The sequence below is a fragment of the Trichechus manatus genome, unplaced genomic scaffold (assembly GCF_000243295.1).
Source record: "Trichechus manatus latirostris isolate Lorelei unplaced genomic scaffold, TriManLat1.0 scaffold00214, whole genome shotgun sequence".
NCBI classification, from domain to species: Eukaryota; Metazoa; Chordata; class Mammalia; order Sirenia; family Trichechidae; genus Trichechus; species Trichechus manatus.
The window spans coordinates 1,762,353-1,776,127 of NW_004444150.1; the positions used below are offsets into that span (position 1 = coordinate 1,762,353).

Consider the following 13,775-nt stretch of genomic DNA (forward strand, 5'->3'; position numbering starts at 1 on the left):
CTTTCAACTAGCTTTCAATTATGAGGTCAATGCATGCATTTGGAGCAAGCAGTCCAATACGAAACTATTAGGGAAAGCGTTGAAAATATAAAATGATATTAGCAATTCTAGATTGTAAAATTTAAACCATGATCAGGCCTTTGATATTTTGTAATGACAGCTTGTTGAAAACGCTGTGCATTGTTAAGTTATATTGACAAAAAAACTTGTTCCCAACAGTCTCAGCTTTGGATGAGAAGGTTGATATCTTCTGTGGTATAGAATAGAATATATTCTATAAACTTTTCTATCAGTTTGCATTCCTACCCGCAGTATTTGAAAATTCTCCTCCCACTACATGAGCAGCGGCACTTGGTCCTGTCAGTCTTTCTAGGGTTAGCAGTTCTGATGAGGGCGTCACAGCGTCTCGTTTTTGGTTACAATTTGCATTTCCCTAATAGCTAATAAGATGCGAATCTTCTTATAATTATGTTGTTCTGTGGATATCTTGTTTTGTGAGGTGTCTGTTCTAATCTCTTACTCATCTTTTCTACTGAGCTGCTATAATTTTTATTCATTTGTAGGAGTTCTTTAAATGTTTTGGATGTGAGCCCATGCTGTTTTTTATATGTTGTGGAAGTCAGAATGATGGATCCCCAAAGATTTCCCACCCCAATCCCCAGACGTTGTGGCTATGTTACCTGCAAAAAGGACTTTGCAGATATGATTAAGGGTATGGACTTTAGTTGGGGAGATCATCCTGGATTACACAGGTGGGCCCAACATAATAATGTAAATCCTTAAAAGCAGGAAAACTTTCCCAGCCACAGTGATCAGAGGGAGACGTGACTACAGAAGAAGGGTCAGAGCGATGAGATGTTGCTGATTCCAGAGGAGGTAGAGGAGGGGGCCCTGAGCCTAGGAATGTGGGCAGCCTCTAAGAACTAGAAAAGGCAAGAAAACAGAGTCTCCCCTGGAGCTTGCCGAAGAAATGCAACTCTGCCAACACCTTGATTTTAGTTCAGTGAGATCCATGTCAGACTACCGGCCTCCGGGCTGAAGGACAAGCAACGCGTGCTGTCTTAGGCCACTACGCTTGTGGCAGTGAGTAGTGGCGGCAGCAGAAACCTAAGGTGCATACGTGATTCAAAGTGATCCTATCCCTCTATGAGTTCCTTTAATTCCCGTAAGGTGTCCTTTGATAAAAAGAAGTTCTTGAGTTTAATATGGTCACATTGATCAATTTTTCCTTTATGCTTTCAGTAAATCCTGTTCAGTAAACCTCTCTGTGGCTGGAGGGGATGGGGACGCTGTAGAGTCTTCGACAGCTGGTTTTTTGGAAGAAGACCCACGGACTCTCCAGGCCTTTCTTCCAAGGTGCCATGGGGTGGGTTCAAACCATCAACCCTTATGTTAGTAATGAGCGTAAACCATTTGTACCACCCAAACACCAGAGTGAGGCCGTTAGTCCCACCCCGCTGGACTCACAGAAAGCGGAGACCTCTCCCTAGCCTGGACTCTCTGATCACTCTCACCTGCTTTATTTCTTTTGCGTTTATTTTTGAAAAGGGTTTCCCAGGCATAAAATCACCCCTTGTTCAATGTGTGAGGATGTCCACATGTGACTCAAGTGGGCACAGAGGACTAGGGCAAAGGAAGAAGGGAAGTGTGGTTAGTGGAGAGGGCATGGGACCGAGACCCTGGGTCCTCAGACCAGCCGCTTCATCATTTCATACAAGGATCGGTGAACACTAAACACAGTCTTTAAAGGACTGGGGAGTAAATGTGTTAGGAGTTGTGGGTCATCGGGTCTCCGTCCCAATTTCTCTACTCTGCCTGGAGTGAGGAAGCAGCCACAGACCATATGGAGCAAATGACATGGAAGTGTTCTAATAATACTTTATCTGCAAAAACAGACACCACCAGCCTTAGTTTGCTGATCCCTGTCTCAGTATATCCAAAATTTTATCAACCAAAACAGTGTTCCGGTTCCACCTGCTGACCCAAGTCCCAGGGACGCCAGTGAGATGAACAGACACAGAGACACATGCAACCTGATCAGTGATCAACACAATGCAAATGAACACGAGGCCCTGATTTTAGCACATCATATCCAAGTTTTATTTTTTTTTTTCATAATGATAGAACGTATTGCTGGTAAGAGTACGGTGAGATGAATACTCATATTCATTGCTGAGAGGGGAGAAGTGGCTTGAAATCAGTAATGTCACAAACCTAGGAGTGATTATTGCAGATGTAGAATGGGATCTGAATGTCTTTCTCTCAGCAAGAGAAATACAACTTAAAATTACATGTCCATCTTTTACATGCCTTGGAGACATGTTCCCCTAGCCACACCTGACCACTGTAGGTGGACGAGACCCTTAGGGGAAAAGGCAGGGCTTCCTCACCCCAAGCTAGGTGGGCCGCAGCTTCATCTCTGATGTCTTGTAGCTGTAGTGGTACCCCTTCCCTGACTTCCAGTTGATGCCATTGGCGAAGCTTTCATGGTTCCCCCCAAGGTAGCGACCATTCAGATTTGACAAGTGACAAGTTTTGTACCACCAGGCTCCTTGGTACAGCGCAGCACAATTTCTAGCATCCACATCATTGTCCTGGTCTTTGGTGGAGAAGGAGTGGCTGTGGTGGTACGTCAGAGAATCGCCTGTTCAGGAGGAAAACTGGGTGTTGGAAAAGGCAGTGCTAGGAAACTCCGCACACACAAGCCCTGTGGGGGCTCCATGTACAGCTGTGCAGGTTGCGCACACTCAATCGGAGAAGCTCCATCTATAGAGACTTCTGTGTTCTCTGCGCTGTTGTCCGCAGAGTCTCGGCAAACCTCCCTCAGCTCCAGTCCTGCCCCCTGATGCGAGCCATCATCCCTTCACGGAGGAGCAGGGCAGGGGACCAGGAACTTCATCCTCTACGCCTGGAGCCCACCATGCCACACCTCCTCCACCAGCCACCGAGGGTCCTGCTCCCCACACAGCCATGAGCTACTGTCTCTGAGCAGAGCTCCCGCCTTGAAGAGGCCTCCTTCTTCCAGCAACATGCCTCTGGGGAAGCATCCAGGGCACCATCCTTCTCCCTGTCTCCCCTGGGCTCCAGCTCAGCTCTGGCTCCTCTGGGAGCATTTTCTCCCCAAGCCTCAGCTTCACCATCTACAATGGGGGTGCCAGTCCTGGGCCTTCTGTCCTCCCCAGGAGCTCAAAGGGGCTCACGTATGTAAAAAGGACTTGCAAACTCTCAGGTTCTCGTGATCAAAACTCCACAGAAGGGAGTGCCTCGGGCTGGACAGTTGTAGGTTAAACACAGGTAGATCGGCTCCTGCTGCAGTGATCCTTTGAGACTTGAAGGAACCCATGCCTATTGGAAATTCCCAAAGGGATGCTCTAGTATCATGTGGCAGGAAAACCCTTTTGGCCAAGAGCACTCAACAGGGTTCATGTTCCATAGAACACAGCTTGGGAAGCAGAGTGCTGTGGACATGTGTGAAATGACCCTCATTTCCAGGTGTCTGCAGTGATGATGGTCAGTAACCTTGGCCCCACTCACAGAGAGCTCACCCTGCAGCAGACACAGCCTGAGAGACCGTAACAGGTCATGTCCCGGGATCTAATCTTACCTAGAGATGAAGGTGTGAGTGTCTGCATTCACAGAAGGAGGAATGGGGCTCAGGAAGTGAGGCCCTGGGAACAAGGTCATCCAGGGAGGGACAGAGCCAGGATTCTAGCCCCAATCTCACTGACTGTCCAGCCCTGCTGTGAAGCCCAGGCCCCTGGTGCTTTGCAGACACTCACCTGCACTGCCTCCCACAAAGGACCCCAGGACCAGCTTGTACTCCTCTGCCTCTCCTGCCATCTTGAATGATCTGTACTTGGCAAATTGGTGGTTGTCCTCAAAGTCCACCAGGTCCACAAGGAGCTCAGTAGTGCCTGTTGGAAAAAGATTTTAAGGTCCCAGTCAAACAGTCTTTCTGCCACCAGATATAAAGGATGGGGATTTGGGTAAGTCCTTGAGGGGTGTCTGCGTCACATGGGGAGAGAGAACGTGAATAACTTTGCAGTGTCCCAGGGTGGTCAGGGAAGCTGCTACTCTAGGGAAGATGACCCAAAATGCCAAACTTCCGAATGCAGCTTTGTGGTGAGCTGAACACGGGTGTAGGGGGCTGGACATAAGCCCTGATGGCCATGATGTCCCTCCCTACTCTCGGGTTCCATGTGCCAAGGGTGTTATGGTTGGAAGATATCTTCACCCCAGTGATCCCACATCCTGATCCTCATGCTCTGAGAGCCCAAGGCAGGGGTGCACACCCCAGCACATCACAGTGATGACATCCATGTTCTCAGAGTTCTATCATCTGTAGTCCAGGAACATAAGGGTCCTATATTCCAAAAGATCTGGGTCTCAGGGTGGGACAATGTCCATCCCAGTCCCCCACGACCTCAAGCCGCCAGCATGGTCTCACCCTGGGCGGTCAGGGTGTGGATGTTGTCGTTCCCCAGCCAGAACTCTCCCAGCTGACTGCCAAAGCCCCGCTTGTATGTGGCCCAGTCCTGATAGAAGTCCACGGAGCCGTCCATCCTCCGCTGGAAAACCTAGGGGCCAGAGGAGCTCGGGGAGAGGGTGGCCAGGCTCACATCCCTCAGCACAGGGCGTGAACCTGACCCCACATGGGAGCAGCAGTTCACAGTACACACAACATCGCAGGCCAGGTGCACGAGACCCCACATGGGCCTCATCACCAACCCAGGATGGTCAGGTGGCTCCCCAGTTTACCAAGGAGGAGATGGGTCTCAGAGAGAGTGGGAGACCCTTACAGCTGGAAGGGAGAGGGCTCCTCCTAGGCCTTGGTCCCCGCCTGGCCTCTTTCCCTCACAGGATCAACGCACCACCACCATTTCCAATTCTCTCTGTCCTCAGCAAAAGCAACGGGTCTGTGCCTCAAAAGTGACAATAGGGAACCAAGGCCCAGAGGGAAAGAGACCGTCAGAAAGTCACAGGGAGAGGGACATAAAGTGATACTCGTGAGGAGTGTGCTTCTTAGCTCAAGTAGATACATGAGATTAAATGAGCAGCTCTCATCCGGAGGCGAGATGAGAGGGCAGAGAGGGTCAGGAGCTGGTTGAATGGACACGGGAAATCCGGGTGGAAGTGAAGAATGTGCTGTCGCAGTACAGGGAGAGCAAGCAGGGTCACAAAACAATGTATGTATAAATTTTTGTATAAGAAACTAACTTGAATTGTAAACTTTCACTGAGACACAACAATAAAAAAGAAAAGAAAAGAAATATAAGAATGAAAAGAGCAGACTTACTGACCTGACAGAGACTGGAGAAACCCCCAGAGAATGGCCCTCAGACACCCTTTTAGCTCAGTACTGAAGTCACTCCGAAGGTTCACCCTTCAGCCAAAGATTAGACAGCCCCATAAAGCAAAAGGAGAGTAATGGGGCACACCAGCCCAAGGACAAGGACTAGAAGGCAGGAGGGGACAGGAAAGCTGGCAATAAGGAACCCAAGGTCAAGAAGGGAGAGTGTTGACCTGTCCTGGGGTTGCTAACCATTGTCATAAAATGATACGTGTATTAACTGTTTCATGAGAAACTATTTGTTCTGTAAACCCTCGTCTAAAGTTTAATAAAAAAAAAATTTAAAAAGAAAAAAGACTTAGAAGACTGACAGCTACAAATGATGAAGCATCCAAAGCTGAAGAAATTATTACAATGACTTTAAAAAGAACCAAGAAAGTCACAGAGAGATTGTGGGGATTTCAGGCAGCCCCTCCCCAAGGCCCCACAGTCACCCTGTGACCCAGCACTCACGGTCCAGCCCCCGCCGTCCGTGTCCATGTCACACAGCACCGTCAGGTGCCGGCAGTCGGGGAGGAAGATGGTGTACCAGCCGCTCAGAGCGTTCCCCTGGGTGAGCAGCTCCTTGCAGGTCCGTGGTCCTGGAGGGGAACAGAGGAATGAGCACCAGGACATGGGTGCTGGGTGGGCAGGCAGTGGATGGGGAGAGAGAGGCAGGACAGAGGAGTCTGGATGGGGCCTGGGAAAGAGGCGGGACCCAGAGGGCCCCCGGTGGTGAGTGGCAGAGCCCAGTCCCCCTGTCCATCCTGTGATGGAGATATTGTTTGTCTACAAGATTGGGCTCTGCTGTCCAGTCTTTGGAAAACACTAGTCTAGACGCTGTTATGCAGTAGTTCCATGTGATTAAATCAGTCGGCCTTAAGTAAAGCACCCATTATCCTCCATAATGTGGATGGGTCTGGTCCAATCACTTGAAGGCATTAAGAGCAAAAGGAAAGTTTCCCTAGTTCATGTTCTGCCTCCACACTATAAATAGATAATTTCCCAGAATTCCTCCACTCTTCACTCTCCCCACGGCCTGACCTATGGATCTTGGGAAGCAAGCCTGCAGGACCTTCAGGCTATTCCTTGACCCTAGGATATTAGACTTCCCACCATCCACAACCATGTGAGCCAATTTCTTGGTGTAAATCTCTCTGTGTCTCTATATGTACATACCTATTCAGGCAATGTTGTTCTCGATAGTTGGTTAACGTGGGAGGAAGAACAGGCAGAGCCTCCAGGCTGCTGAATGCACTGGGGTCTGCGGCCACTGGGGGTCCAAGCACCTCCCCTACTTGGGGCCTCATCCAGCCTGGGGTCTTCGGGCAGGCTGAGGAGGGGGATGGGGGCCGTCACTCACCTGTGTGACATCCCTGAGGCTCCCAGGGGTCTCCTGAGACTGGGTAGAAAGCAAAATGCACATCACATAACGTGTGGGAGATCAAACCCTCGTTCCCCACCCTGGACTAGGAAGTGGAGCAGTACTCCAGAACCTTCCAGATGAAAGGCTCACTACCTTCAGAAAAGCTGACTCTGGCCCTGTGGTCTGTCCCATGGTCCCAGAACAAGCAGAGTCTCTGTATCTTTATTAACCCACTTCCTTTCCACAGTCACGTGCTAAATAGAGCAGAAAGGTCTCTAGAATAGCCGCTTTTGCTGGTGGAGAAGCCATCTCGGCGTGGGGTGGGTTTGCACTTTAGGGTCTGTACACTAAATCTGCATAGTTAACATTGACACAGGTGTGGTTAAGTGTAACCATGTGCAAGAGTAAGTACTGAACTTAATTGACACATAAGTCAAGGCTTCCCAAGTGTGAGGATATGGGTGAGTGATTAAAAAGGGATTCAATTCCTTTGCACATTTTTCTGACAGTTCTAATTATTCTTCTGGGAAATACATCATAAAATGATATATTGTATACAAATGTGTACGTGTGTATGAAAATATAGATAGAAATATAATCCCCACTCTTCTGTGATGGATGGTGGTGGGTGAAGTCCCCTTGGCCCTCCTCTGGATGACCCTGGTTTTCACACCTTGCCTGGACTCGAGCTGCAGCTGAGGGGTCAGATGCATGAGGGGACAGGTCAGATCTCCTGCTCAGGAGTGGAAGTCAGACCAGGTGAGGTGTGGCTGGGAAGGGCTGGGAGAGGTGAGCAGACAGCCCCCGTCCTGCCCACTTCAGACCACGTCCACCTCAGAGGTGAAGGTTTATCCCAGGTCTACCCCAGATTCTGGGCATGGCTGAGGCCTGAGAGCCTCTTGTGTGGACCCAGCCAGCACGGCGTCCCCTTCAGGACAACTCACCTTTCTCTCCGCGTACTCCCTTCTGTCCTGGCTCTCCTAGGGAAAGAGACATGGTCAGCCCAGCCCCCAGGAAAGGCCACCTTTGAGGAGAGAGTTTCTGGTCAGTGCAGGGGAGGACAAATCCCTCAGTTGACCAAGTGAGGTGGGGGGCACAGCCTCATCTGGACGGGGACGCCCAGGTGTTCATCAAGAAACCACTGCTCAGCTGGGGTCAGGTCAGTCAGAGTACCTGGGCCCAGACCCAGGACCAGGGTGGGGTGGAGTCCTGTCAGTGGGCAGGAGTTGGCTCTTTAGAAATGACAAATGTCATGGCCCCAAGTCCCCTCTCATATTTCTCTACAGCACATCCAGAGTTCTTCCCAGAGCATCTTCCTCTTTGTTGGGGTTTATTACCTTTGGGCCCAGGTGGTCCTGCCTTTCCAGGGACTCCGGGGGGACCGCGTTCTCCTGCAAATTCCAAACACACATCAAGTAGGAAAACACCCAGGCCCAGATTCTAGGAAGTCTCCTAGGGGAAGCCTTCCTCCTGGTTACTCTTTTGAAGAAACATTGGAAATGCTCACTTGTCTGTAGCAAGAAATTTGGAGGACAGCGACCCGGCCAACTAAAAGGAAGAGATCCCTATTTATGCCTATTCTCAAGAAAGGTGATCCAACCGAATTCAGAAATTATTGAACAATATCATTAATATAACACAAAGCAAAATTTTGCTGAAGATCAGTCAAAAAGAGCCATAGTAGTATCTGAATAGAGAACTGTCAGAAATTCAAGCCGGATTCAGAAGAGGACATGGAAACAGTGATATCGTTGCTGATGTCACATGGATCCTGGCTGAAAGCAGAGAATACCAGAAAGATGGTTACCTGTGTTTTATTGACTGTGCAAAGGCATTCGACTGTGTGGATCATAACGAATTTTGGATAACATTGCGAAGAATGGGAAATCCAGAACATTTCATTGTGCTCACAAGGAACCTGTACATAGATCAAGAGTCAGTCTTTCTAACAGAACAAGGGGCTACTTCATGGTTTAAAGTCAGGAAAGGTGTGTGTCAGGGCTGTATCCTTTCACCATACCTATTCAATCTGTATGCTGAGCAAATAACTTGAGAAACTGGAATATATGAAGAAGAACAGGGTATCAGGATTGGAGGAAGACTTGTTAACAACCTGCTTTACGCATGTGACACAACCTTGCTTGCTGAAAGTGAAGAAGACTTGAAGCACTTGCTGATGAAGATCAAAGACCACAGCCTTCAGTCTGGATTACACCTCAACATAAAGAAAACAAAAATCCTCACAACTGGACGAATAAGCACCATCATGATATATGGAGAAAAGATTGAAGTTGTCGAGGATTTCATTTTACTGGGATCCACAATCAACACCCATGGAGGCAGCAGTCAAGAAATCAGATGACACATTGCATTGGGCAAATCTGCTACAAAAGACCTCTTTAAAGTGTTGAAAAGCAAAGAGGTCACCTTAAAGACTAAGGTGCACTTGACCCAAGCCATGGTGTTTTCAGTCACCTCATATGCATGGGAAAGCTGGATGATAAATAAGGAAGACTGAAGTCAAATTGACCCCTCTGAATTGTGGTGTTGGGGAAAAATATTGAATATACCATGGACTGACAAAAGAAGGAACAAATCTGTCTTTGAAGAAGAACAAACAGAATGCTCCTTAGAAGGGAGGATGGTGAGACTACATCTCACATACTTTGGACATGTTATCAGGGGGACCAGTCGCAGGAGAACGAATCATGTTTGGTAAAGTAGGAAGACTCTCAGTGAGATGGATTAACTCAGTGGCTGCAACAATGGGCTCAAGGATAACAATGATTGTGAGGATGGCCCAGAACGGGGCGGTGTTTTGTTTTGTGGTGCACAGGGTCGCTACAAGTCAGAACCGACTGGACAGCAGCTAACAACACTCTTGTTAACTCGGCTGGGGCCCAGTTCAGACCCTTGAGAACCAGAAGGCATGAGTCCAGGATCCCATTTCACGAGGCTCCAGACAATGGGCCAGTGAGGGGTTAGGAGCTAGAAAAGGAGACCCTCCTTAGAGTCCATGTATCCTCGGTTCCCCATTAGAGGGGCGCTCTGGATGCAGAGGCTGCTGTGAGAGGACCAGCCAGCTCTGTGCAGGGCCTGAGCCCCTGGACTCCCTAGAGCTAGGGGTGGGACTACATGACCTCCTCACAGGTGCTGACGCCAGGGTCCACGAAGCCACCCAGGTCTCTGTTATCACAATCATTTTGGGAGAAGACACACTATTGTAGATTGGATCGTGTCTCCCTAAATTATGTGTTGGATTCCTAATCTCTATACCCATGGATATAATGCCATCGGGGAGCAGGGTTTTCTTTATTATGTTAATGAGGTCATATCAGTATTAAAAAAAAATGGCCAGCACTTTTGAAATATAAAAGAAGCCGATTAGACCCAGAAGCAAGCAGCATACACAGAGAAGGTACAGGCCCCATAGTCGCCAAGGAACCCAGGGACAGAAGCTGAACAGAGATGAGGACCTTCCCCAGAGCCCACAGAGAGAAAGCCTTCCCCTAGAGCAGGCACCCTGAATGGGGCCATGTAGGCTCTTAGACTGTGAGAAACTCAGTGTCTGCTCTTCAACAGCTTGTGGTATTGCTGTTATAGCAGCACTAGAGAGCTAAGACAGACACCGAGGGCTCAGGCGAGAAGGTGGAGGGACACGGAATTGGAAGTCCAGTCAGTGTTCACAGAAAGTGGAGGCAGATCAAGACTGGACATCTCTGTTCCACACAAGCATGCCCACTGAGCCCCCATGAGGAATTAGGACACGGCTGCTCTCCAGGTGCTTCCTTGACCTCAGCTGAGCCCTGGGCGTCAGCTGCTAACTGGGCTGTAAAGGAGTGCCAGGACCCGAGCCCCCTCTCTGAGAGCCACCTGGGGCATTGCCCACCTTGGGATCTGATTTTGGAAGAGCAGGGGGTCAGCGGCCCCCACCACATCCCAGCACATACCTCTCCCTCCGTTGGCGCCTGCCTCTCCCTTGGGCCCTGGGGCTCCGGGCACCCCCGGGCAGCCTCTGAGAATGCTGAGCTTGTCGGAGCCCTCCAGGCCCACCATCTTCACCTCTGAAGGAAGACACAAGGGGCCCGACAGCATGGGTGTTGTAGGCCAGAAAGTCCCCACAGAGCTGGCAGATGGGCCACCCATGAGTGACTCTGCCCCTCAGGGACTGTGGGTCAGAGCAGCTGCGAAGATGGCCGCCAGGGTCAGCCTGGCAGTGAGGCATCCTCGCTGTGTTGGGGGCTGGGCCTCTGCTCCTCCTGGGGTGCTGGACAGTGATGGCCAAGAGGATAGACAAGGGGAAGGTGGAGCCTGAGGGAGAATCCGATTCGCAGTCACTCAGCCCTCTGAGCCTCTGTCCCCTCAGCTCCCAGTGGGGATGAGAACCGGGCCGCCCTCACAGGGACACACAGGTGAAGGCGTAGCTAGGACTCCTTAGAAGGACTGTCATACTGTTGACTGTTTTTGTTTATCACATAATCAAAGTCAACATCACGTGATAAGGAAATGGGCAGCGGGTTAAAATGGTCATTTTCACACCTGCCCTTGGGAATGAGGTCAGAGAACTGAAGGGCTCCAATGGAGCCTCCCCTCCTTCCACAGGGGACACAGAGCAGGCTTGGGGCAGAACTAGAACTAGATTCCCAGCTCTGTTTTTTAAATGCGGCTGATTTCAGTTGAAATGAGGTGGCTGTTATAAAAGTAATGTCGTTGCTGTTGTTGTGTACCTTGTCCATTAGGACACATAGCGACCCCACGTGACCCAGTAGAGCAGCCCAATGGGGTTCTCTAGGCTGCGATCTTTATGAGAGGAGCCCTGGTGGCGCAGTGGTTAAAGTGCTTATCTGGTAACCTAAGGGTTGGCAGTTCAAACCCACTAGTCGCTCCGTGGGAGAAAGATGTAGCAGTCAGTTTACATAAAGATTTACAGCCTTGGAAACCCTACGGGGCAGTTCTACCCTGTCCTATAGGGTCACTGTTTTTCAGAATCCACTAGACAGCAGTGGATGGGTTGACCTTTATAGAAGCAGATCGCCAGGTCTTTCTCCCCCCAGAGCAGCTGGCCACCTTTAGGTTTTCAGTTGAGCACTTAACCACTGTACAACCATGTCATTTTATAAAAGAAATACCTCCTAATATTAGACAGTTCAGAAAATCCGGAAATGCTTGAGGAACTACATTAAGTCACCCCTAGCGCCCCACTCTAAGACAGGAACCATACCATTTAGGGTTCCCTTCCAAGAAATTCCAGCCTTGTTCCCTGGCCAACCCATGCCATGGAGTCGATTTCGACGCAGTGACCCGATAGGGCAGACTAGAACTGCCCCATAGGGTTTCCAACACTGCAATCTTCATGGACGGGGACAGCCAGGTCTTTCTCCAGTGGAACAGTTGGTGGGCTTAAGCCACCAACCTTTCAGTTAGAAACCTAGCGTTTCACCACTGCACCACCTGGGCTGCTTGTCCCCGGCCATTCCCCATCAATTACTCCCGATGCTGCTGCCCCTGTGGATGGATCAGAACCAGAGCCCCACCCAGCGCCTGGACTGTGGTGCCTTTCTGTGGTCAGAGCAGGGAACTCAAATGAAGACAAGAGACTCCAGCCCGACCTCCGCCAGTCTGGGGGAACAGCGGGTTCCTGTCTCCTCCTTGTGCCCCATGGTTGGATCAGGACCTAGGTGGCCTGGGATTTGCATTTCCCATGGGCTTCCTTTGAGTGAGGTGATGGATGGGGCATGAGGGCCCTACTGGGAGACCAGGGGAATGAGGTCCAGATACTCAGGGACACAGTGGGATCACCTGACCCCACAGCCGGGCACATCCTGGACTGAAAGACTCCCCCCAGGTCACATCCCTACCCTGCCCTGGCCCCCTGGGAGGTTTCAACCCGTCTCCCCAGATGGTGACAATCCCAGTACTATCAGACTTGATGCCCACCTGGGCCAGGCCCTCCCCCCATCTCTTCCACCCCAGTGACCACCCTGCTTTCTACGGATGAGAACACTTGCCCAGGAGCTCCCAGAGCCACCCAGCCCACAGTGAGGGTGGGCAAGCAAAGGCTGGCCTTGCTGGGCTGTGTCGACTTGCAGCATCCCGTTTGTTCACGGAAAATGCGGTTACCCGAGCGACTTGAGTACCAAATAGCATGGCAGGGGCTAGTGTGCAGGAAACCAAAAACAACACCAGATGCCATGGAGCTGATCCTGACTCATGCAGACCCCCTGTGTGTCAGAGTACACCTGTGCTCCATGAGGTTTCCATTGGCTAATTTCACAGAAGCAGATTGCCAGCCCTTTCCTCCAAGGCATCTCTGGGTGGACTTGAACCACCAACTTTTGGTTAGCAGTTGAGTACCTTTGACCTTTATACCACCCAGGGGCACCTGCTGTACAGGAAGTGCTCAATAATGGAAGCCATCAACTCTCCGGGACCAGAAGATCCCCAGGAGGTGTCTGGTGCCACTCACCTGGACAGGTCTCTGCCATCTGGGAGGCTGGAATCCCAGCACACAGGAAGGTGAGAAGCAAGGTGACAGGCCCCAGGGCCATGGTATCCAGGCCCAACCCCATCTCCTGGGTCTTTCCCACAAAAAAGTTCATCTCTTCTTATAGAGCAGAGGGTAGCTCCCCCTCAGGCGCTGATTCTCATTTCCCAAGTGACAGCCACTTCCCCTCGGCCAGCTCAGTGGCGTCAACAACAGGAGGTTTGAGATAACTTTGGAGACTGCTCGCTTCCGCTAGCATCACAGGTTCTCACGGGTTCCCTGCCTCTTACGTCCCTTCAGGGAGGACTGACTCACTGTCCCAGCATCAGCTCCCAGAAGGCCCACTTCACTTCACTACCTCGTCTGTGGCCTGAAGGAAGGCTGTGCCCGTCCCTCCTGTCTTCTCCAGTGATGGACAGACAATACCATGAGCCATGGATGAGCGGAGGAAGGGTTTGCTGAAGACATTTCCACCCCATGGTGACCTCTCCTTTGTCCTAATCCCTGGACTCCTCATGGTCAGTGTTGGTCATGGCCACTGGTCCTGTATGTGATTCCACCTGGAAGGGGCAGAATTTGGACACTTCCCGTGGAGG

At 50.6% G+C, this 13,775-nt stretch overlaps 1 protein-coding gene across 1 annotated transcript; it reads right to left on the reverse strand.

The window, feature by feature from the left end:
• Window positions 1-2,396: 2,396 nt before the first annotated feature.
• LOC101352675 (ficolin-2) lies at window positions 2,397-13,243 on the reverse strand. The gene is made up of 9 exons (XM_004388700.3): window positions 13,162-13,243; window positions 10,646-10,759; window positions 8,033-8,086; window positions 7,640-7,675; window positions 6,693-6,725; window positions 5,804-5,931; window positions 4,448-4,577; window positions 3,780-3,914; window positions 2,397-2,644 (listed from the first exon to the last, which is right to left on the reverse strand). Exons 1-9 carry the CDS (start codon window positions 13,241-13,243, stop codon window positions 2,397-2,399), a joined length of 960 nt encoding a protein of 319 aa, XP_004388757.3.
• Window positions 13,244-13,775: the final 532 nt, after the last annotated feature.